The sequence below is a fragment of the Leopardus geoffroyi genome, chromosome X (assembly GCF_018350155.1).
Source record: "Leopardus geoffroyi isolate Oge1 chromosome X, O.geoffroyi_Oge1_pat1.0, whole genome shotgun sequence".
NCBI lineage: Eukaryota > Metazoa > Chordata > Mammalia > Carnivora > Felidae > Leopardus > Leopardus geoffroyi.
In genome coordinates this window covers 89,385,647-89,411,503 of record NC_059343.1, presented here as the reverse complement: position 1 = coordinate 89,411,503, position 25,857 = coordinate 89,385,647, and the positions used below count along the sequence as shown (strand labels likewise).

General features: G+C 41.8%; 1 protein-coding gene across 4 annotated transcripts in view; it reads left to right on the top strand.

Annotated features, from left to right (window-relative positions):
* The window catches only part of COL4A6 (collagen type IV alpha 6 chain), a 295,848-nt gene that overhangs the window by 128,606 nt on the left and 141,385 nt on the right, over nt 1-25,857 (top strand). For all 4 annotated transcript variants that reach the window (XM_045472451.1, XM_045472448.1, XM_045472450.1 and 1 more), the window contains exon 3: nt 2,995-3,075. In XM_045472451.1, coding sequence (XP_045328407.1) covers nt 2,995-3,075 — 81 coding nt within the window. The remainder of the gene's footprint in view (nt 1-2,994; nt 3,076-25,857) is intronic.

Sequence of the window (25,857 nt, the reverse complement as noted above, 5' to 3'; positions counted from 1 at the left end):
AGGCTCTGTGCTGACAGCTCAGGGCCTGGAGCCCGTTTTGGATTCTGTGTCTCTCTCTCTCTCTGCCCCTCCCCCACTTATGCTCTGTCTCTGTCTCTCTCTCTCTCAAAAATATATAAACATAAAAAATTTTTTTATATTAAAAAAACCTTCACAGTAAATAAAGGAAATATTGAACTTTTTCCCCCAGAACTTTACCAGGAGTTATTCACCATTTAAGAGAATTACCATAGTAATAGCAACACTATTCATCATACTTGAGTCACCAATACCACATCCCAGTGTCATTCTGCTTCAGCAAGCTGTCCCATTCATAGTGATTCTGCACTGAGCTGCTAGCCTCTGACAACTTCATTCCATCTTCTAATATAGTGATGTATGAGCATTTACATATTGGAATATATATTGTTTCATTATAAATGGCTTTTGTTTTTGCTTTGCAATACAATTATGGCATAATATGTGCTTTTTAAAGTATTGCTTACATCTTTATTATAACTTATTCCTATGCATTTTTTTCAAGATGCCAAGAAAGAATAATATACATTCACAATAAAAAAAAATGGTGTGCCAGTCTGATAGAATTAAAAATGGCTGTACCAGATGATCTCTCAGGGCCTTTCCAGTTCTAATTTTCTGCGGATGTAGGGAGGGGTTGGGTTTTGAGAGGAATCCAGAGAGAATTCCAGGATGGGAATGACACTAGTGATGTGGTCTGGTTGAGAAGGAGTTGGAGTATCCCCAGACAAGCCAGGATAGGGAAGAAACTTCCTCAGAGCCTGGTCTTGTCATGTTCCCTGGAAACAACTCCTTTCATTCCTCCCCCCTCACTGTAATTGAAGACTCCTGGGGGATCTGCCAGGGCCAGAATTACAGGAAATTGCCTTGTGGCCAGTGAGCCTTCTCTAGTTACTTTCCCCAGTGACAGAGGGCAGTGATGGCTTCCTGTCTGTTAGCTGGATGTCTTTGCCTCCTTGTTCTGCCAAGTTCCCAAGAAACCTTAGCTTCTGTTCCTTACATTTTTATTCAGTGCCTGTTAATAGGATTTTATCCTCTATGTTCTCCAGCTCCATTGCTTCAGGCCTCCTTGCTCTATGCTAGTAATCTTGAAAGTTTTGGTCCATGATAGGCAAATTTTATGGGACACCAAAAAGGCATTGTTTGGAAGTAGGCCACAGCTCCAAATGGATACCACTTCAACTTTGGCAATGCCTGTTGAGTCCTCTCCCTTAAAGAGGATGACTTTTATCATTTAGTAATATAATTGCTCTTCTTCTTCCTAATTATATGTGCTCATTGAAGATTACTTGTAAAATACAGAAGTATATGTAGAAGCAAATGCAAATTATCCACTATCCCAAGGAATATAGTACTCAACATTAGGCAAAGGTGACAGCATGGGTGAAGGTTAAATTCAGAGCTGGTCTGTCTCTCTGTTCTCTATCCTATGCCTGCCCCCTGCTTCCTCCTCCAACAGCACCTCTTGATCTCACCCTTATGAATACTTGCCCGTCCTATATACCATAAAATGGAGGGCAAACTGGAAAGTGTACAATAGCACTTACCATGTCAAAGGCATATAAGAGAGATAAAATATCTCATATCAAGAAGGTGTTTGGAATCTAAAATAGCAATATTTTGTCATAGCTCTGCCATCACTACCTTATTACCGAGGTGTTGTGGTGATAAAGTGTTGTGGGAATGTCTAAAGAGATAAGAGACCATCTGCGAAATTCACAGTGCTCCCTGGGGATTAGGAAAAGACTCACAGTACAAAGAGGCAAGAATGATTAAGTATGAGACTGGCTCATAAATATGCCCTTCTCTTTTGAAAAAAAAATAGCCAATATTAAATAAAAAAGTTGGATGATACTAAATCCATCCTAGAGATAAAGTTCTTGTTATAGATAATAGTTAGAATTTATGTTTTGCTCTTTTTTCCCAAGGTGGATAGGGTCAGAATGGCATTTTTCTCATTTTTGAGCCCTTGCATTGAGGCTCTGGTACACAGAGGACTTAGAAAACTCTAAGACATAAGGGTTAAGGTCAAGGCTTTTGAGTTAGTCAGATATGGGTTCAAATCCCAGCTCCATTCATATGGTCATCAAAACTTCCTATGTGCCATCCACTCTTGTAGACACTGGGGATATAACATCAGACAATATAGATAAGGCTGTTACTTACATGGAGCTTACATTCTAGTGGGGGGAGAGGGGATGTTAATGTTGAAAGGATAGCATAGTAATGTGATGGAAGTAATAGGGCTGCCTTAGGTTGAGTAGTCAGGAAAAGTCTCTCTGAGAATAGACAATTGAACTAAGACCTGGATGATGAAAAGAGGCCAGCAATAAAAAGCATCTAGAAGAGCATTCCAGGCAGAAGTAACAGCAAGGGCAAAGGCCCTGAGGCAGGAACAGGCTTAAGCTTTTATAGAATGAATACCAGTGTGATTGAAGAAGAGTGAGCCAGGGAAAGAGTGAAAAGGTGAGGTTAGACAGGGTCAGTACATGTCAGGTCATGCAGCAGCTTTGTAGAAATTGAGCTAGTAATAATAATAATAATCATAGTAAGGCAAATAAGAAAGAAGGAAATTGAACACTTTGGGGTATACTGTATGGTACCAACTGAGGAATTTGGATCTCACTGGGCACAGGACTGTTACTGTAAGGTCTGAATGATGTGTTGCAAATAGAGCCTGAGGAGAAAAATTCCAAGAGCAGAGTACAGGGTGGCCATTTTCATCTATCATTACATTTCTAGACCTTGAATTTCTCTCCAGTTCTCTGCTACAGCTACTGCTTTCTCACTGAACACAAATACACAAGTCCAGTATGACTCAACATTACCATCAAATGAGATGATTAAGCCACTCTAAATTTACTTGGTTAGGAGGAAGGTGGCTAAGGGTTAGGTTCCCTGGGGCTACATTGCTTCTTGGTTCACATAGTTTACTAACTTTTCTCTCTCTCTCTCTCTCTCTTTTTTTTTTAATAGGGAGAGAAGTCTTATGGAAAGCCATGTGGAGGCCAAGACTGCAGTGGAGGCTGTAAATGCTTTCCTGAGAAAGGAGCGAGAGTAAGTTGCTTCTTCCATTGCTGAAAGACACATAGTCAGAGGAGTTGTGACTTGAAGTGTGTGTGTTTTCTTTAGAATTAGGCTGCTTAGAATTTACTCTTATGACTTCATCAAACAAGAAAAGTGATGAGGACCAACTGGAAGGAGCTTTGCTAGCCAACTGAGAGGCAGAACTAGATTGGTCAAAGTCCCTGAGGGACCAGGAAGAGGTTTCCTTCATTGACTTAATGCCAAGGTTTCCTCAAGGTTTCATCTGAAGTACTTCCAAAAGCCAATTTGGTGGTGAAGAACCAGATTATGTTTGTAGATATACATAAATTTTCATAGCTCATTAAAAATTTTTTGTATTATTTTTTACTTTAGACAGAGAGAGTGCCAAGTGGGAGAGAGAAGCAGAGGGAGAGAGGGAGAGAATCTCAAGCAGGCTCCACGCTCAGCATGGAGCCCAACATGGGGATTGATCTCATGATCTCATAACTGTGAGATCATGACCCGAGCCGAAATCAAGAGTCAGACACTCAACCCACTGAGCCACCCAGGCACTCCTCATAGCTCATTTGTATCAACTTGGTTATTCTCTCTGGGAAACAAGTGGTCCAATTGTTATCTACAGACTAGGGATGTGACTCATCAAAAATCAAGGGTTTACAGGGTAGCCTTAACATCCAAAAATATGGATGACTATTGCACACAAAGAATGATTTATTGATATTACATTAAAACTTAGGATTTGTTTAAAAGCATGATGTGATGTATTCAGTGTCTTGTTCCTTATTATCAATGCACAGTTCAAACAGTGCAGATTGCAATGAGCACAGTGCATTGGCACAGCATTTCCATCAGTCCCTGTATATGCATACGGGAAGCATTACTCCAGATAATTTGTACCTCTACTTCTCACAGAACAAACCTACATCTTTAGCGCGACTCATAAAAAAAAGCATTTGAGGGGGTTCAATCTTGAAAAAATAAAATAGAATCTATGCTTCTGGGATTTATGGCCACCGTTTAGAATTCATATCTTCTGACTTACCGCATTGCGTCTGTAATCTCATCACACTCAAGCCTAAGAGCTTCCGCTGTCAAAGAGAGGTAGCATAGGGGCGCCTGGGTGGCGCAGTCGGTTAAGCGTCCGACTTCAGCCAGGTCACGATCTCGCGGTCCGTGAGTTCGAGCCCCGCGTCGGGCTCTGGGCTGGTGGCTCAGAGCCTGGAGCCTGCTTCCGATTCTGTGTCTCCCTCTCTCTCTGCCCCTCCCCTGTTCATGCTCTGTCTCTCTCTGTCTCAAAAATGAATAAAACATTAAAAAAAAAAAAGAGAGAGAGGTAGCATAAATAGGTCAACCAAACCCTCAAAACATAGCCAAACAGGGAACAGAGTGACCACTCCACCTTCTCTTTCGTTATCTTCCATTTAGAGTAAAGTGAAATATCAAACTATGCCAGAATTTGAAGGAAGAGAAAAAGCTGTCTCCTCATCAAAAGGGACAACAAGATCCATTATACATTAAAGGCATTGACTTAGAGAATCCTAAAATATCAGAAAGAGAAAGTATCTTAGTGAGCTTCTCATCTTATCCACCGATTGTACAGAGGAAGCAGAGTCTGAGAAGGAAAATGACTTCCTGGGGTCACACAGCAAATTGATGACAGATTCATACTATTACCTGGGTCCTTTGATTTCTTGCCTATTTACTTTTACCCACTGGTGCCTTCCAGAGAAGTCATGTTCACTGTAGTCACCAGGGCCCATGCCTTTGCCTCTGATCTACAATCAGGATACACTTCAGAAAACAGATAATTCTATAATAAATATATGAATACATTCTCAAGCAGCATGCAAGCGATATAGGCAAAGCAGAAGTCTCCTTTGAGATTCTAGTCCCTCTATTGTCTTCCTTGTCTTTCCCTGTACACAGAGATATGTAGAAATATGAATAAAACTAGTTTCATTTTCTGTATTTTTTTCCCCAAACCCCATCCTAAGTATATATTCTGTGCCTTGTTTAGTTTTTGGATTTTTTAGCCATTTAATATGTTTTATTTTTAGAAAAACACATTTTTAAGGTTTATTTTATTTATTTTGAGAGAGAAATAGAGCGTGTATGAGTGTGGAAGGGGCATAGAGAGAGGGGGAAAGAATCCCAAGAAGGTTACATGCTGTCAGCATGGAGCCTGACACAGGGCTCGAACTAACAAACTGTGAGATCATGACCTGAGCTGAAATCAAGAGTCAACCGCTTAACCGACAGAGCCACCCAGGCACCCTGCCATTTGATATGTTCTTAAGATCTTTTTCCCTACCCCTTAGTTTAACCCAGCCATTCATTCCCCTTTTGGTGAACACTTAGGTTTTTTCCCAAATGTTTGCCATTAAAAAAAATGGCAGTGATACAGTGGAAATCCTTGAACAGATCTTGTTCTTATGTCTAGCATAGATACTAAGGATCAGAATTTCCAGATATAAGATAATAGATATTTTTAATTTTCAAAGCTAATGCTCACTTACCCTGTAAAACATTCCAATTTACACTCCCATCAGCATTGTACAAGAGCTCCCACATTTCTATACCCTTGCCAATACTTGATATTTTTGCTGATATGGGTAAAATCATCCCAATTCCCAGACTGCATGTGATGTTAAATGTTATTTGACATACTCATTGAACAAATTTTGTATTTCTTCTGCAAATCTCTTGGATATGTCCTCTACCTACTTTCATCATGGGTGATCCTTATTGACTTACTTTACCTCTGCGAAGGTATAATAAATAAAAATGGCCCAGGTGAAACTGATGAGATTTGAAGTTTGACACAAAAGGGCATTTCCTGGCAGGTTACAGGGGATATAGGAGGTGGTTGGTCAGACCCCACAACCAGGGAACTGAGAAGCAGATCCAGGCTGTTTGTTGGGTTGCAGAGCCTTTAAAAGTAGAAAATCTTTTTTTTAACATTTATTCATTTTTGAGAGACAGAGAGAGACAGAGCGTGAGCAGGGGAGGGGTAAAGAGAGAGAGGGAGACACATAATCCAAAGCAGGCTCCAGGCTCTGAGCTGTCAGCACAGATCCCAATGTGGGGCTTGAACCCACGAACCGTGAGATCGTGACCTGAGCCGAAGTCAGACACTTAACTGACTGAGCCACCCAGGCACCCCAAAAGTAGAAAATCTTCTTATATATCTGAACAGAGGTTAGTCCTATACCAGATACACATGACCAAGGTGACCTCATTGTTTAACCTCTGGCTGAGATTTTGATCTTTGAAGATGGAAGGCAGTGGACTTCCTCAGTATGGAGCTCTCATTTGGGTTCCAAACATCTGGAGCCCTAGTCTGTCTTCTCCTTTGAAAACATGAGTGGTTGAAGGGATGTGGGACTGAGGAAAATAAAATATCACCACAAGGATTTTTTTTCACTATTTAAAAGATTCAGAGTCTGCACAGTTAAACATGGTCCTAAAGTTTATTTGTGAAGTCTGAAGTTGCTGGGAACGTTTGTCAAGGTTATTGAGCCAGACCAAGCTGTATTTCATGAGTTAAGACCAGGGATGTCCTATTTCCCAGATAGATCAGGAGGCCGGTGCACGTGGGGCAGACCCTGTGAACACGGATGCTTAAAGCCGCCTGGGCCACCAGGTCCCTTTTAGTCTTTCCCCCCTACCCTCCTGCGTTCCCAGGGCCAAGCAGGATTGTTTAAACTGGCCCCAGCACTGTTGACCCTGCAGGGCAGCCTCTTGGTACCCCTTTTGTGCAGATGTCAGAAAGATTTGAGACTGTTTTCCTTAGCTGAGCAGCGGGCCCCATTCGGATTTCAAGCTGTTCCTCTCGAGCTCGGTGAGCTGGGAGGGGAACAGAACACTGGGTCACCCCTGAGATATGCTGCAGCCCTTGGCTGGCCCGTCTTCTGCCTTGGGGAAACATCAAACACATAGCTTGCCAGGCAGCGTGTACTTTTCCTTTGCCAGAGGCCTCTTGAACTGACTAGGACATTTACACAACACCTAGCACTCCTGCACACAACTGCAATCCAACCCGTTTCTGGCTTATGCTCTCTCACACTGCCTTCTTGAAAGCATGCCCTGCCTGGTAACAGCCTCTGCCTAGCATTGCTGCACTGCTCTGTACGTTTCCAAAGCATCTTCTCCCAGGGTCCGTATGAGCTCCATGCAACAAGTAAAGAAACTGATAAGTGATTTTGCCCAAGCTCCCTAGCCTGTTAGTGGCTAAACTTTATTTAGCCTACGTTAGGAGAACAGCGACTTTATAAAATGGCACCCCTGCTAATGATAAAGAAAGGGAGGGGCACCTGGGTGGCTCAGTCAGTTAAGTGTCAGAGCTCAGGTCAGGATCTCAAGATTCGTGGGTTGGAGCCCTGTGTCGGGCTCTGTGCTGACAGCTCAGAGTCTGTAGCTTGCTTTGGATTCTGTGTCTCCCTCTTTCTCTGCCTCTCCCCCACTCCCGCTGTGTCTTGCTCTCTCTCAAAAATAAATAAACATTGAAAAAATAAGAAAGGATATTTTCCCCCCAGACATTGCAATTTGGACTTACTATTTGACTTTCAGTTTCCTGTCTCGGGGATATGTTTTATTTTATGGGAGAACTGTTCTTTGGACTTTTCCTCTTCCCTAGTATTTTTTTTTTTTACATTAGATTGAACAAAATATATCAGTTTTCCATTTTCATCTCTTCCCAAGTCTTCCCTACTGGATTTGCAAGCTACCTCTGCATTGTTTTCCATCGGCGTGTTTGTCTGAATCGGGAACAGGTGGGACTGTTCTGTTCTGAGCCTGTTATTCCTTAATACTATTGCAGGGGCGCCTGGGTGGCTCAGTTGGTCAAGCTGCTGACTTTGTCTCAGGTCGTGATCTCAAGGTCCGTGGGTTCGAGCCCTGCATAGGGCTCTGTGCTGACAGCTCAGAACCTGGAGCCTGCTTCAGGTTTTGTGTCTCCCTCTCTCTCTGACCCTGTCCCGCTTGTGCTCTGTCTCTCTCTTTCTCTCTCTCTGAAAAATAAACATTAAAAAATTTAAATATTATTTCAGAATTTTCTCTGTTTTAACAGTGTTCTGGCATTTATATATCACATTGAGCTCCTAATTATCCATGCCATCTAAAGGAACATTATCATAGATTATCCCAAGCCACAGGGAATATTTGGATTCCTCCCAACCCCGATAAGGGCTGTGTGCCCCTGTTTTTCGTCTATGTCCTAGCTAGAGAGTTACGCGTGAAACAGCACAGATTTCTTAAATCCTCATCTCATGCCTGCATCCTGCTGCTTCTCTGTCAGAAACTGTGTGTTTACCATGAATTCCAGGACCAGATGCATTAACCACTAAGTTTTTGTTTTGTCTTGTTTTGTTTTTGTTTTTGTTTTTGTTTTTGTTTTTGTTTTTACTCTCCTCCTGCAAACAGCTGGCGTTCCCTGTGTCAGCTGCCTGGTTCCATGGCTACCAAGAGGCCTCTCCATTGGCTCCTGATTTAGGCAATGTTTATGTGCATCCTTCCCTTCTCCCTATGTACCCACCCCCCCCACACCCCTGTGTAGACCAACCACTGCCACACACACCAATGTCCTTATCCTCTAACTGCTCCACAGTCAGACCTCATATTGCACATGACCTCCTTGGGTGGCCAGGCCTTGCTCCAGCTGCCTGCACTCAAGCTTCTTGCCTTCATTGCCCCACCTACTCTTCAGCCCTCCACGGGCTGGCCTCACTGCAAACACTGGTCACCAGTAACCTGCTTGCTGCCAAACCCAAAGAACATTTTTCATATTTAAAAAAATCTTCCTTCACTTCTCTACCACACGAGATACCTTCTTCTTTCCTGAAACTCTCTGTTCCCTTGGATTTCATAATGTTCTCTCCTAGTTTTTTCCCTACAATTTGGGACTCCCCAGGGTTTTGTCCTCATCCTATTTCTCTTCTCGCTGTAGGCCTCTCCCAAAGTAGTTTCATATATGCCAGGGATTTCCACTCCCACCAATACAATGATAAATATTAAATCTGTATCTTTCGCTCAGACCTTTTTCCTTAGCTTCAGGTCAGCACAGTCAATTTCTGCTTGGATTTCTACTTGCACCACAACCATACCTCATACAGAATTCAACTATCAATCCCCACCAGACGTGTCCCTTTCTAAGTCTTAGCTATGTCTTCTCTATCTCAGCAAATGGCACCACCAAGCACTTTATTTGCTCAACCCAGAAACCTAGGAATTGTTTTTTCTTTTCTTCACTACCACCTCCAATTCATCTTCACATTCTGCCCACATCTTCCTAAACAAAGCCCAAATTCATCTGCTCTTCTCCATACCTGTCTGTCCACTCCAGACCTGTATAATGTCTTGTCTGAATTACCCTAATAGCCTCCAGACTGGTCTCCGAATCACCAGTCTCACTCTTTTCCATTCATTTGCCACTCTGCTATCATAATCTTTCCAAAACATAAATATGATCATGAAACTCTTGCTCAAAATCTTTCAGTGGCTCCCCATAGATCTCACAATAAAATCTTAGTTCTAGTAGGGCTTACAAAGTCCTCTGTGGCCTGGAACTTCACTGCTTCTCCAACATTATCTCTCGTTGGAGCCTCCTCCTTCGGAAAACAAAGCCAGGACATACACATGAGCTGAACTCTTTACAGTTCAGACAACCTGCTGTTATTTCATAGGATCTAGGGTTTCTACCTGCTATCCCATTTCCATGTACTCTCCTTCCACTAGCTCTACCCTCTCTCTGCTGACTTGCTTCTATTTACCCATTCTTTAAAACCTTACACAGGCTTTAGAACCTCCTCATGAAGCTTTCCACCATATGCAAGGCTGAGGTTATCTACGTTCTCTTCATTCCCTTCATGCTGAACACAGCAATCTATATTGACTTGTCTGCCCTCCCCTATATTATGAATTCCTAAAGGACAGACACTGGGTTATTTTAGACTCCGAAGGGGCAGTTGGCACTACAGTTTCATGAATGACTGGCCAACTGTCCAACCAATTTGGTGAGTATGGGTCTAGCCCTACTCTCCACATCCTGGGTTGGCCATGAAGTTGCCATGAAGCAGATGAGAATGCGCTGTCTAGGGAGGAATCCCTCCTGCTAAAAGAAGGCAAGGAGCCAGGGCAGTCATTTCCATATCATTTTTAGATCCCGTTAGCCATAAGGGCCCCAGCTCTTTTCCACTCTGGTTCCTATAGCTTGCTTTGGGATTCTGTTCTACCTAACTCCTCAGAATTTTTGACCCTGACTTCTTTTTTTGTCTGATTGCTTTTTAATCTGTGCCTTCCAAGGCAAGGGACTTGGCAGAATGCTTTTATTTTGCTACCAGCAATTGGTCCTTCCTCCAAGATGAGGACATTCTTGAATAATTGTGAGTCAAAGATAATCACAGACTTTCTTTTTGACATTGATTGCATTCTCCTCTCCACCAAACCTTTTGCTTAAAGCCTCTTAGCTTTATGCAAAGTTGATGGTCTTCAGTTTCCCTTGTTTTGCTCCCTTGTGGGAGGAGAGGAATAGCCTTTGTGCAGGGAAGTAGCCATTGGGTAGTACTAGGGGGGGAGATAAAAAAAATTAAAAGTCTCTGTGTATTTAAATATACTGTAGTTATTTAGATCGAGGATAATTGATGATAATGTTAAAGTGTAGTGTCTCTGAGCTGAATCAAGATGCATTCATAGCCCAGCAGATGTTTGTGGTTATCTTAATCCCTTCTTTGATCATTTTGGGGTAGTGTGGGATTTGTGGAATATATTATCCATACTACTGAGGGAGGCTTCTGTTAGAAAGGAGCCAAAGAGCTGGAGGAGAAGATAATACACAGCTATGGAATCAAGAGCACCGCTCTAGATATCCAGAGACCCAAGTGCCATGCCTGAGCGTTGCTAACTAGATGACTTTGGGCTGATGCTTCCCCTTCTCCGGGTCTTTGTTTACCTGTCAGTAAAATGAAGAGCTTGTGCTGAGTAACCTCAAGATACCCACCAGCTCGGATGGTCAGACACTGTTACAGTCAGACACTGTTACTGTACTGTACTGTGACAGTTCCTTTCCCCTAAAGTGTCTTCTCGTGCTCTCTAGTGTTGCCGTGAGATTTGGAAGGCAATGTTTGACAGTGTTCTACCATGTGGAGTGATGTCCTGGCAGCTGCCTCCGATGTAAATCACTTGCTGTGGCTTTTTACTGCTGGTGCTGGAAGCTCCGAACAGGTGAAGTTGCACTCCTGCAGGAATGTGCAGTCCTCCCCCTCCTTGGTCATCTGACTGGTGTGACTTGAAAAGTATCACAGGGCTATCTCCTCACCATCCACACCCCCCAAATATCTTCCCTGCCTTGCCTGGGAATCACTCTTCTTACAGTTATAGCTTCATAGACCCACTCTTTAGGTTAATTGTTGCTCTACCCTTGCATTGCTTGAATAAGTTACATAGACTATTCTGACGAGAGGAGGCAGGTGCACACTGTGTACCTGGTGAGGAGTTGTGTGCACAAACCTTTTGAGACCACTTAGTTTTCCTTGGCCTGGCTTGCTAACCAATATGTCAGAGACATTGGATATCAAGCCTTGGGTGAGCTTCTTGCATGCCAGTGTGTGACATATTCTCTCCTCACGGAGTCTGTCCTCATCTTCCCTTGTCAGCTGTTTACCCCTTTCTGAACTTCCTCCTTTCTCCATCCATGCTTCCTCACCTCTTGCTTCAGCATTTCTAGCTGTCCATCCCTCCTTACCATTTGCTCCACTGTGGCCTTCTCACTCAGTTCCTCCCCTCTGCCTTTAGTTCCCTGGGATCATTTCTTGTGGTACCAGTCCTTTTTGTCATCTATCAAAAGGCATGAGAACTACAGCAGCAGGACATCAGAAAGAGTTGCTATGGGGGTGCCTGGGTGGCTCAGTCAGTTAGGTATCCAACTTTTGGTTTTGGGTCAGGTCATGATCTCACAGTTTGTGAGTTCGAGCCCTGTGTCAGGCTCTGTGCTGACAGTACAGAGCCTGCTTGGGATTCTCTCTCTCCCTCTCTCTCTCTCTCTCTCTACTCCTTCCCCACTCGTGAACTCTCTAAATAAATAAATAAGTAAATAAATAAATAAATAAAACTTAAAAACAAAGGAAGAGTTGCTGTGATGTACTTTATAGATGCATACCCACTTATCCGGAGATTCTAAACCTCAGAGCCTGGATGAGTGGTCTTCAAAATTGGAGGGGGGAGGAGTGCAGTGCATGGAAGTCAGTCCATAAGGGTGTAAATATTACAACTTCCAACTTAAGTTGAGAAAGTCTAGAAAGCAATTAAGATTTGGATTAAGTTATTTAATTTATGTAAAGTGTTTAAAACTGTATGTGGCAGGGGCGCCTGGGGGCTCAGTTGGTTGAGCGTCCGACTTCAACTCAGGTCATGATCTCACAGCTCGTGAGTTTGAGCCCTGCATCAGACTCTGTGCTGACAGCTCGGAGCCTGGAGCCTGCTTCAGTTTCTGTGTCTCCCTCTCTCTCTGCCCATAACCCACTCGCATCCTGTCTCTGTCTCTTCAAAAATAAATAAACATTAAAAAAAATTTTTTAAATTAAAAAAAAAAAAACAGTGTGTGGCACACTAAGCACTAGTGTTCGTGTTAGCTATTATTACTGCTATTTTAAGCCTTTCAAATATGTAATACACAGGCACCCTCACCAGGTGGGGGCCTGTCTTCACCTTTCCAGTTGCATACGCTCCATAGGTATTCCAAGGGAAGAGTGGGAGCCCACAAGATAGAAGGGGTGACCCTGGGGCCCTCACATTTTTTCCCTATATGTATACCAGAGATATTGCTATTTCCTGGGGCCCAGTTAAGTGGATTTATGGTTTATATTGTCTAACTCCATTAACCCTCACAAAATGGATAGTTTAAGAAGACTCCTGAAAATAAACCATATATTGAAGATAATACTAACAACGTAAGCATGTAAAGATGGCAGTGATCACACTTCTACTCCTAGACCGAGTTTTTCCATCAGCTTCATTAAAAGGTTAAAGCTAATTATATCAGACAGGAAGTTGGCAAAAAAGTAATGCAAGAATAATCAAGAAGACTATATAAAATATGGATTTATACCCATTCTCAATAATGAAAATTCTTGTCCTAAGTGTATATAGAATCTTGAAATGTTAGCTAAAAATATAATGAAGCCATCCTGACAAGACATTTGACATGCTATTTATTTCATCTTCTTACATTTTCTATTTATTATGTGTTTCCTAATATATATGTAGAGTAGGACATGTATATGATTTAAATAATTATTCATAACATTGTGTGTAATATATAAATATATATTATATTTATATATATTACATATATATATATATATATATTATACAGAGAGACAAAGATAAAGAGAAGAAGCATGCTCAAATTTTTTTTTTTTTTTTTTAAATTTTTTTTTTTTTTTCAACGTTTATTTATTTTTGGGACAGAGAGAGACAGAGCATGAACGGGGGAGGGGCAGAGAGAGAGGGAGACACAGAATCGGAAACAGGCTCCAGGCTCTGAGCCATCAGTCCAGAGCCCGACGCGGGGCTCGAACTCACAGACCGCGAGATCGTGACCTGGCTGAAGTCGGACGCCCAACCGACTGCGCCACCCAGGCGCCCCTCAAATTTTTTAACCTGAGAAAAGTATGCAATCAGAAAGTTTTGGAGGCCACTGACCTAGACCGTATTTACAATAGGTGGGGACCCACAAGCAGAGGCAAAAGAACTTTAAGTAAGAGAAAAATAACTATCTTGTTGTCTTTTGCTCTTTCCCTGTAGAATGGCCATGCCACCAACTTTAGAGCTCTACCTTGGCAACTTTATATAAAATAAAGCAATAGGGATATCAGGAGTTGGGAAACGTGAGGCAGTAAAGAAATTTTAAAATCATAAAATTTCAAGCCTAGAAGGTTGGATCCAAGCCCTAAGTGACATATCACAGTTTATAAAAGGTTTTCTCAGCATGCTTGTGAAATCCCTTACCTTCACTCTAAATATGAAGACTTTTAGAAGAAAAAGTTTCAGAGAGGTTAAGAGACTTTCCCAAGGTCCTTTGTAAGGAGCATAGCTGGATTCGAAAGAAATATTCCATTCTCCTGCTCAGTGTTATTTCCGTCATGCCAAATGTCCTCTTAATCCCGTGGCCATAATCAGATGAGCCAATTTTGGCTGGATGGTTGTAAATGGAGGGACACTTGTGGTGGAGAAAATCTGCTAAGACATAGACCAGGTATCAGTAAATGAGTAGTCCTTCCCCACGCCTAGTGAGAAATAACTCCTAACTGTGTGGATAGCATCTGTTTATACTCTTGTGTGGGTTTTAAAATGTTTTCCTAATACTCCTGTCTTTTAAAAGTTAAAGAAATATGGGGTGCCTGGGTGGCTCGGTCGGTTGAGTGTCTGACTTTGGCTCAAGTCATGATCTCATGGTTCATGAGTTCAAGCCCTGCGTTGGGCTCTGTTCTGATAGCTTGGAGCCTGGAGACCGGAGCCTGCTTTGGATTCTATGTTTCCCTCTCTCTCTGCCCTTCCCTCTCCTCCTCCTCCTCTCTTTCTCTCTCTCTCTCTCTCTCTCTCTCTCTCTCTCTCTGTCTCTCTCTCTCTCAAAAATAAACATTAAAAAATGTGTTTAATACAATAATTAAAAAAAAATAAAATAAAAGTTAAAGAAATAAAACACATGCATAAGGAAAGCCTGGATTTCATCTGTGACTACCCATTTTGCCAGGAGGAGTCATGTCAGTCTTTATAGTTCTGGTGTAGGTCCCTCCCTCTATGTAGGCCACTCATTGTACGGAAGTTCACTGCAATGGAGTTAGAAATGTGTGTAGATGAAATTACCAAGAATATATCAGGGAAGTAATTTGGTGTCTATTCTTAGAAGCCTTGTCTTAATGTAAGTCTTGCAAGAATGTTCGAGAAAATTAATTGCATGGCATCTCTCTTAAGCTATAGCAGAAGTGGATGGGAAAAAATGTGCACTGCTTTGCAGAAATTTGCTTCACTGTCATCTCTTCAAAAGAGCTTTTATTTTAACAAATGGGGCACATAGCCATTTGTTTAATGACTACCTTTATTTATAGAGGTAGAAGTCCTACACTATGTTCTGTATTTTGTTTTCCTCATTGTGTTGTGTGAGGCTCAAGCCCATTAGACAAGATTTAAGAAAGCACTCTGGGGGCTAAATATTGGTGCAGGCACTGTGGGGAATGCAAACATATTACAAGTGCCAGACCTCATTTAGGGAGACTACACACACACACACACACACACACACACACACACACAAAACAGTGCTTCAATACACAGCACTACATCTGATTGGAAATCTGAAAGGCAGAGCACAAGTCCTTAAAAGGAGATATTGGTATGGACTGGAGTGATTAAGCAAAGTATTTTTTTAAGTTTATTTATTTATCTGAGAGAGAGAGAGTGCCCACGTGTACAACTGGAGAAGGGGCAAAGAGAGAGGAAAGAGAGAGAGAATCCCAAGCAGGCCCTGCACTGCCAGCATAGAGCCCAATGTAAGTCTCGAACTCATGAACTGTGAGATCATGACCTGAGCCAGAGTCAGATGCTAACTGACTGAGCCACCCAGGTTTCCCGACCAAACTATTTTTTTAATATTATAACAAAAATGTTTCTTTATGAAGATTCATTTGGTGGGGGTTGTGCAGGGTGGATTGGAGTGCCAGACATAATAGTAAGTAGAATGCTCCTTATTTTTATTTTTTTGAATTTTATTTATTTATTTATTTATTTTAATTTTTTTTTAACATTTATTTATTTTTGAGACAGAGAGAGACAGAGCATGAACGGGGGAGGGTCAGAGAGAGAGAGGGAGACACAGAATCTGAAACAGGCTCCAGGCTCTGAGCAGTCAGCACAGAGCCCGACGCGGGGCTCGAACTCACATACCGCGAGATCGTGACCTGAGCTGAAGTCGGATGCTTAACCGACTGAGCCACCCAGGCGCCCCTTTTATTTATTTATTTTGAAAGAAAGTGTGTGAGTATGGGAGGGGCAGAGAGAGAGGGAAAGACAGAGAATCCCAGGCAGGCTCCATGATGTCAGCGTGAGAGCCTGACATAGGGCTTGAACTCATGAACCGTGAGATCATGTCCTGAGCTGAAATCCAGAGGGTCCCTATTTTTAAAGGTTAAGTGGCATATCCAAAATCCCCTAGAACACCAGAATGGAAACTTTGCATCATTTTCTGCTGCTCAGATCCTATCTTTCTTTGAATGATTCTCTCCAATCGTAAACACACACATAGACACACATGTACCTTAACCTAAAATAGTGATTTGATAATGAGGGCTTGTCTTCACGTTAGATGAGTGTATAACCTTTTCATTGTTTTTAATCAGCTGGAAGAGAGTGTTAGCTTCCTTTCCTCACATTCCTCTGACTCCTTGGAAATGAGTATCTCCATGAATTAGTCCCTACTGATCCCAAATGAGGAAAATTCATCCCCAAACCCAGTGAAGTTGGCAGCACTGAGGTGAGCCTTGTCTTGATTAAAGAGAAGATTGCCATGCCCAGTGAGAAAAGGCCAACCCCATGGCTCCTGAAAGAGCTTCTGTTGCCTAACTTGACACGTTTCGTTACAGAAGTTATGAGTGAAAGGTAGGGTTTGGGAATCATGGAAGAAGGAAGTCATTGTTTCCCGTGAGACAAATTCTGAAGCTTGGTCTGCGGCAGTATCTGCAGTGTACCTCAGAATTGTGTCCTTAGGCTGAATCACCAGCTGTGACCATAGCAGGCTCATTCTGTGGATGTTAACTAAGCACTCGGCTTTGCTATGACAGCTTTTACATGTTTTCATCCTCAGTTTTACAAGCTTAGTTTTAGTCTTTAATTTTGGAAAACCCAAAGGGAAAAAAATGCTCATTCCTTTGGACCTCAGGGAGATTACTGTATATGTTTGGTTATTGTCCATATCAAAGAAACCATGATCTCTGTCCTTGTGCATGTCTTTGCTAGTTCAAGTAATTGTAGTGACTTGGCATTCCACTGTTTTAGTTGGGTTCCCTCTTGGAGCTGACACCAGTCACTGATTGCTGCCCTCTTCGCATGTTGCTGGGGGAATGCCAGCAAGGCTAGGAGCAAAGGAGGGAGCTAGGGAGAAACATGCTGTGGGGCCCAGAATGGAATGAGGGGTAACCAGGGTTCAGGAGCCAGGTTTCCCCAGAGAGAGACAAAAAGAAAGCAAACAAAAGGAAGAGACAGGTCTAAACAGGCTCCCCAGACAGGGCCCCTTTGCTGTAAGAACAGAGCCTTAAACTTCACAAAGCTCAGGGAGGGAAGGGAGCCAGGGGTTAAACATAGCCTTTGCAATTCACCTGAAGAATTATTAACTGAGCATACACAGAGAGAAAAGCTACACATGTTCATATAGACCAACATTTATTTTTCTTAAAACCCATTCAGACACTCCATGAACTCAGAAATGTATCTAAGCCTGCATGTCCACATCGATATTGATCCCTACAAACCTGAAAAGTGCCGACCCCTACACAGATAGAAACATAGAGACTCAGAGAGATTCAGCAGGGCAAAGACACCCTGAGCCTCATGATGCCTAACATAGACTGGTGTTTAAGACATGTGATGGAGAGTTTAGTGACCTCATAAAATCCATTATTGGAAGCATGACCCATGGCTCCAGTGACTGACACCACAGTAAGGCAAACTTCTCTCTGAGTTTTACCTTCCAAATCAAATCAAAACCTAGCTAGAGCTCTGAGAGCAAGATGGAAGCCTGTCTCCTTCCTCCCTTGTGAAGTGAGGAACCGGGCTTGAAGGCCTCTGGGGCTCCCTGGAGGAACCGGAGCATGGAGTGTCACAGATCCCCCTGCCCCCTCCATCCTCCAGGCTCATTTATGGCCTAATGACAAAATGCCCCCACCCTGACCAGCTCCCAGAGGGCCTCTACCAGTCCCCAGCTTCCCAGATTCTTGAGGGGAACTTGATCTGGCCCAGGGGCCTGCACCGGCTCTTCACATCATCCCTAGAAGTTCCTGCTCCTTGGGAGCCCCCAGCACAGAGCTCGCTTCCATACCCAGCCAGCCCCACGGAGGCACAGGAGGCCGGGTCTCTGAGGGAACCTCTCAGGGTCAGTTGCAAGGGTGCCACACAGGTGAGGGGGGCCCTGCCGAGGCCAGCAGGAGTGACAGAACTTCCTCCCCAGCCCAAGGGGGAGGTGGCCACTCCACCTGAAGCAGCTCAGGGTGACCATAAACCACTGACTGCTGCCCCACTGTGCCCGTGGCCCAAACTAGAGTGGCCCTTGGCCCTTTGCAATGGGAGAAGCGAAAACAAACACAGCTTGGGAACTTTGGACCAGCTTCCAAACTGAAGGTCCTCAAGTGTCCCTTGTCCCTCATCCCCAATAAAAAGCATTTGCCTCATGAAAAAAGGGAAGACATGTAGACTCTCAGGACATCAGAGCCAGTCGTCACTTTAGGAATCATCTAGTCAAACCATTTCTCTTACATATGGAAGTCCAGACTGGGGAAAACTCTAAGAGTTTTTTTTTAAACTCCTTTTCTTTTTTTATGAAGGTCAGGTGTGTGTGTGGGGGGGGGGAAGAATGGGAGGAGAGAGAGAAAGAAAGAGAGAAATATTGATTTCAGAGACTATATGCAAGCCCAAACCACAGAACTTGTAAGCAGGAATGCACTTACTTGCCCCAGTGGCCAGATACTCTTTGTACTTTCCAGAAATCCACAGAGACCCAGAAGAGGGAAGGGGAAATTTGTCATCTTTGTAGTACAAATAAGCCCAGTGGCTGAGAACACAGGTTTTGGAGCCAAATAAACCAATCATTTAAGACCCGGCTGTATCATTTACTAGATGTGTGATCATTACCCTGTGTACTCTTGTCCCCCAGGGAATATTTGGCCAGGTCTGGAAACATTCTTGATCGCTATAATTGGTGGGGTGCTACCGGCATCTAGTGGGTAGAGGACAAGGACACTGTGAAACATCCTACAATGCACAGGACACTTTCCCACAACATGGAATTATCTGGCCCAACATGTCAAGATGTCAAGGTTGAAAAACTCTACATCAAGCAAAGGGCTTAACCATTCTGAGCTTCAGTTTCTTCATCTGTGAACTGGAGTAATAGTAACTCTCTCACAGTGTTGTTATGATCACTGTATAGGCATGATATTAATACACATAAAGCAATTGGGATAGCTCCTGACACCAAGTTAGTGCTCCATTAATTATTAGCTATTAGTATGATCAGAGCCTCCCTTAACTTTATGTTCTCCTATAGTTACCATCCCATTTCTCTGCTTCTCTTCCACCATAACCCCTTGAAATAGCTGTTTAGGGGCACCTGGGTGGTTCAGTCGGTTTAGTGTCTGACTTTGGCTCAGGTCATGATCTCGTGGTTCATGAGTTCGAGCCCCACGTTGGGCTCACTTCTATCAGACTGTCAGCACAGACCCTGCTCTGGATCCTTTGTCCGCCTCTCTCTTCCCCTCCCCCACTTGTCATCTCCCAAAAATAAATAATGAAAAAAAAGAAGTAGCTGTTTATGCTGAAAATCTTCTTTTCCCATGCTCTCTAAAATCTACTCTAATCATTGCCACCACTCTTTTCTCATAAAGGTCACCGGTGACATCTACGTTGTTAATTCCAATGATCAGCTCTCAGGTTTCTTGCTTGGCCTACCACCAGCATTTGAAATGATTTTTCACTCTCTCTTTCTTGAAAAACTTTCTTTGCTTGACTTCCAAGATCCCACTCCTTTGATTATCCTCCTACCTCGATGGAAAAAGCTTCTCAGTCTCCTTTGCTGCAAGTGGATAGGGACTTGGTCTGATTTGTTTTGTTTTGTTGAGTGAAGGAATGAATAATATTTATTGTGAGGATTAAATAAGATAACATATGTAAAGAGCTTAGCACACAAAAGCAGTTAATAAATGGTCATCATCACCACCACTACTACAACTGTTATCACTGATGTTATTGTTATTATTATTTATTATTATTATTATTATTATTACTGCTATTCTCCCCTACTGCTTTGAGTCCCTTGAGCATGGGATCAATGTTTAGTTTGTCTTGGTCTTCTCTTGCATAGAACTTTATTCAATGGAAGAGTATATATTCAAGCCTGGATATATATCCAGAAAACAGTTTACTAGGGACAGGAGTAGTTAATGAGGGCATGAGACTGGAACAAGACCTTAAAGGAGAAACGGATTTGGAAGAGCTTGACCGGGGTGGGGGATGGGTGACTAGGGGCTCATGGGAATCCAGAGCATCCAGAAGGGAGTCACACCCTAGCCACTTTTACTCTCCCCTTCATAAATGATGGGGCCATAAAAGGAAGGGAGTAGCAGTTCTCACCCATTAATCATCCCAATTCCTCCCCTCCCAAGTATGGGGGAGAAGTGAGACTGTGGCCAAATGTTAGCATGAACAGAACGTATCTGTTGGGTTTGACAGAGTAAGCAACATAAATCCACTTTACTCACAGGAGTGGTTAAAATTCATTTTCATCCATCTTGAACTTTGAACAATTTTGTACACTAATCAGCTCCTACCACCATCTTCAAGGATTGACAAGTGGCACTTATAATTAGCCTGAGAACTTGGTCCCTTAAGGATAGCCACTGGAAAACACACAACCCAAATCTTACTAGGAAACTCGTGAACATTCAAAACATCCATTAGGTATTGCTGATCATTCTAATAACATAATTTGGCAGCATTTGGAGTGAAAATGAGGTAATAATCAAATAGGCTATTTGAACCAAGATTTTTTTTCCATTAAAAGTAGAATGTCTAGTTTTTTATAATATCCATGCCATTGACTACTGCCAGCTGTGGCATTAAATGATGGCTAGCCTTTCCTTTCTCTCTTTTACCACCTACTTCCAGCACAATGTCTGTACCTTAGAACCTGAGAAAGGCTATTAAATAACAGCCATGTGTATCTGGTCCCTGACCATCCAAAACCTACACTCCTGCTCACTTGAATTACAGCCCATATGCAGTAACCAACCTGCTTTACAGATGGGTCAGCCTATGTAGCTTACATAAAACTCCAAAAAATTGTTTTAATTTACAGAACCCAAATCATTGACTTCAAAGGGAATTATGTTAATACAACTTTATTTTTAAATTAGCATTTATTTTCTTTGAGTTTGAACTTGCCATCAACTCAAAGTTCTTCCAAAAATTAATTTAGTTTCTAAATTTTCTAAACTTTTTAATTTTAACAACAGTTTTATTTTTAAGCCTTCCAGTAGGTTAGGTGTTTAATAAATACACAAGTCACATAAAGGCCACCATGATTTTCCAACTGGCTGGGCTGTTGGTGGCTTTTGGAAGTTCTATTATTATTTGTCAAAGATCCTCCAATATCCATATGGCCTACAGATAGCCAAGTCTCCTGAAAGAAGTGTTGATAGAGCCCAAGGGGAAAGTTGTAATTCATTCTGGAAAGGTAACCCAGCTGTCTGAGTCCCCTGGGCTTCCTGTAGATGCCAAATGAGTTCCTAGCCTCGTAATCCCATCTGTGATCTAAATGTATCCAGAACCTACCCACTCGTCTCCTCCTCTTGACTAATGTGCTCACAGAGATGTATTTTTTCCTAAGATATAAGGGTTGCCTTCAGAACTATCAGAGATCATGATTGTCATCTTTTTCACCATCATAAAAAGTGATAAAGATAATACATAATAATGAGATAATAATAGTTTTACCATTTATAAAGCATTTACTCTGTGCAGGCTTTGTGCCAGCTATCTTATATGTGTTGTATCATTTAATGTTTTTAATGATATATAAAAGTCATACCACAAAGTTCACCATGTTACACTTGAGGAAACAAAGATTTAGAGAGGTTAAGTGATTTGCCAGTTTCCCACAGTATGTAAGTGGTAGAGCTGAGAGTCCGAAGCCCCCTTCCTAGTCCCCAAACCCATGCATCTCTTTCTACCTCCCTGATGGTCTTTAATATGTACCATGCTCTATTAACATTTTCCCTAATAGGGAAAACAGAAAACTGTAACTTTCTCCTTTCTCTCTTCTACATCCTGCTCTCTGCTCTTTTGTCCCTCAAGGGATTGTTTTGCTGTCCCTAGCAACCACCTTCTTCCTGCCCACACCTCCTTCATACACACACTAATATACAGCACACAGTTCCCCTGTCAAAATCTGCTCTCAGCTCCTGATAGTAATTTGCATTGAAGGTCTAAAAGTCTTATAACTTCTTAATTTGTTATACCATCTTAGGACTACTTTTGTTTAATAATAAACCGTTATTTAGCATAGTGATATGAACAACACTTTGGCAGTAAGCTTGGATTTTAAGTTCCGCTCTGGTTTCCCCATGCTAAATGTGTTACTCTGGACAGGGAACCTCTATTATCCTCAGTTTTCTTAGCTGTAAGATGGACGCAGTAATGCTATATACATCAAAGGACGTTTATGAGGGCTAAACTGAACATACATGCTAAATGTATAATACAATGCCTTGAAACAGAGCACATGTTCAATAAATGGGAATAGTTACTTTGGTGGCATCTGTGAAAGAGTAGAATGGGGAATTATAGAGAACCCATCAAGTTGTATGGCCTAGAATCTCCCTAGGCTGCCTGCCCACAAGGCAAGCTTTGATAAAAAAAAAAAAAAAAAAAAAAAAGCATTTATTACATGAAGAAGTGAATGATAGTATGCCAGGTAGTATACCAATCAAGTTGAATAGCTCTTGCAAATTCTTGCCAGTTTAATCAACTAAAAGCATAAAGATCACTTTTGGCACTAAATCTCTGACCGCTTTCCTCACAGCAATCACAGCATTTCTCTCTTTAAGAAACTACAGTGATTCCCTGTTGTCATCAAGGAGCAAAATTTCGCTTGACCTGTAAGATATTGAGCATATTCAGAAGTTGCCCAATGTCAGGATGAGTCTGACCTGCCTGAGATCAAATAGTCCTGCCAGACCTGTGTGGTTGTAGAAAGGCAAAAGGCCCACATATAGTTAGCAGGTTGAGATGAAAATTTGGAATATAGATTTCAAGCCAGGTTATCAGTTTAGAGCTTAATTTGATTCTGACATCCTATCCAAACATGGACAGGATGAGCAATCAGCAGAGTTTCAAATAGCAGAATGTCCCTATGCAATCTAAGAGCAAATACCAGAGACCTCAACTTGACTAATAATAATAGTTGCCATTAATAATTTACCATATTCCAGACATTTTGCTAAAGGCTTTACTCTGAATTAATTATCTCATTTAACTATGATAATCTTATAAAGGTAGGGGCGCCTGGGTGGCTCAATGAGTTAAACATCCAACTTCAGCTCAGGTCATGATCTCATGGTTTGCGGGTTCAAACCCTGCGTTGGGGTCTGTGCTGAGAGCTCAGAGCCTGGAGCCTGCTTCAGATTCTGTGTCTCCATCTCTGCCCCTCCCCTGCTTATGCTCTGTCTCTCTCTCTCTCAAAATTAAATGACCTTAGAAATATTTTTATAATCTTATAAAGGTAAATAGTATTATCCTCCCCATTTTAAAAGTGAAGGAAACCAAGGATTGCAGAGCTAGAGAGTGGTGAGGCTGGGAATAGATGCCAGATCCAGCTGATTCCAACATACATGCCCTCAACCACTATACTATATTAATGCCTCCCAGAAGACTAGAGTGCTTTTGGTAACCACAGGCCAGACAATTGGAGATTTAGGCACAAGGATTAAATGATCCCAGCAATAAAGCTGACTTGCTGTTTAGCCAGAGAATTATTGAAGGGAGGCTCATGGTATTTTTCTACTGTGTGGTGACAGGAGTTGGCCAAGAGTCTGAGGTGTGGCTGAGGCTATCAGGGAGGAGCTAAGAGAGATTCTGGGTTAGATTGAGGCAGGCTACTGCAAGGATTTTTCAGGATTTTATTTCTTTTGCTGCTGTATACAAGTTCACTTTGTCCTATAGATGTGTCCTGGAAATTTTGTCTTTAATGCCTCATGTATTCTCATTTTCAGTGATCACAAATAGAATTATAGTTCTTTAAATTTATTATCTGCTTCCCTTGACCTATGAAGAAAGTAGTACAAGCAAGAGGAGATGGCTTTCTTCCTTAAAGAGCTCTGTAAACTTCTGGTAAACTAAATGACAATTCTTGGAGTCTGGGAGCTACAGAAATAGCCTCAGCAGGAAATTGCTGAAGAGTGTGACAGTGTCAAGTAGGTGGCCTCTATTGGAAACCACCTTGGTCCTTTTGGAGGATGGAGATAATGCTGTGAGCTACCTCTGAATGTTTTCTTCCCTCTAGTAGTCAGTGGGAGGAGGAAAGAATGATGGTATATGAGGCCCCACTGTTTACTGTAGATGCAATCCTGGAATCCAAAGAAGATTGCTTCCTTAACAACAATATTATAATTGGAGCTATATTTCAGATCAAGGACACCATATTAAATAAATTAAAAAATATGACCAACAATATGTCATATTAGCAAAGATACAATTACAGTAGGACTATAATAATTCTAAATAATAAAATTAAGGCATATGCCTTTTAAGGGCATAGATACACTGTACATAATGATTATAAGAGGGGCCTCTGCTGTATCATCTTTTTCACCGAAATATAAAGTGCCACTTAAAATAAACAATAAAATACACATTGACTAAACGTTTTATAAACATTTTTTTCACCTTCTTAGAGTGTAACTTTAAAGTGTTTTCCAAAGTAAATTTTCCCCACAGAGCCATTTATAAAATGAAACTCCACAATCACCCAGATATTGTTCAAACCATTTCCAAATGTGTCTCAAAAATTAATACCAGCAATTTCCCTTCCTAATATATTTTCTCTGAATTTTGGCAATATGTATCAATAGTCTTAAAAATGTTCACAGCCTCTGACCCAGTAATTTCACTCTTATAAATTTAATTGAAGAAAATAAGCAAAACAGTGCAGAAAGATTTATGAATGAAAATATTCATCAGAGCCCTGTTTATAACAGTGAAACCATGGAAAAGAACTCAATGTCATATAATATGGAAATGGTTAAGTAAAGAAGTAAGGTATATCCCTTGCAGTGGAATATCATATACTCATTAACCTGATGTTTTTTTGAAGAATGACTTGGAAAAATGCTCATGATATATTGTTAAGTGATAATTATGGGAAACAAGTATTTATACAGTGTTATCACGAGTTTTTAACAAAAATAATTATAATACATACCCAACTTTTTCAAAAGATTAAAAGAACATTAATATTATGGGGGAAACATTGGACAGGCAGTGGGGAGGAGCCCTCAAAAAAGACTGAGGAAGTATACAGAAATAAGGTGTTAATGAGAGCTGAAGGAACAAGGTGACAGCCAAGTAGGGTTTCTTGGCAAAAGGCCTGCATCTATTCTGTGAATGAGAGGAAAGACTCAAGCACAGGGACCAATCATCCTAGAGTACGGGGGACAAAGGAGTTTTCCAAGACATGGGACTTTAAGTGTTAAAACTGGGAAATTCCTGTGCATACCGAAGAAAATAGCCTGGGAGATGGGTAGTGTCATGATCAAAGTCATGCAGGAAGCAGAACACCAGAGTGGGCATTCAAAGGGCTTAATTAGACTCCCTGCTCTGTTGCCTATTAGCAAGATATTTAAATTGAGGCTTAGCTGAAGTTATAAACACTTATCTTGCTTGTTCACCATGTTGTTATGCAGACCAAATTCAATTATTCACAAATACAAGGGATTATCAGTAACCAGAAACATGGACTAGGCACATACGACATTGCTT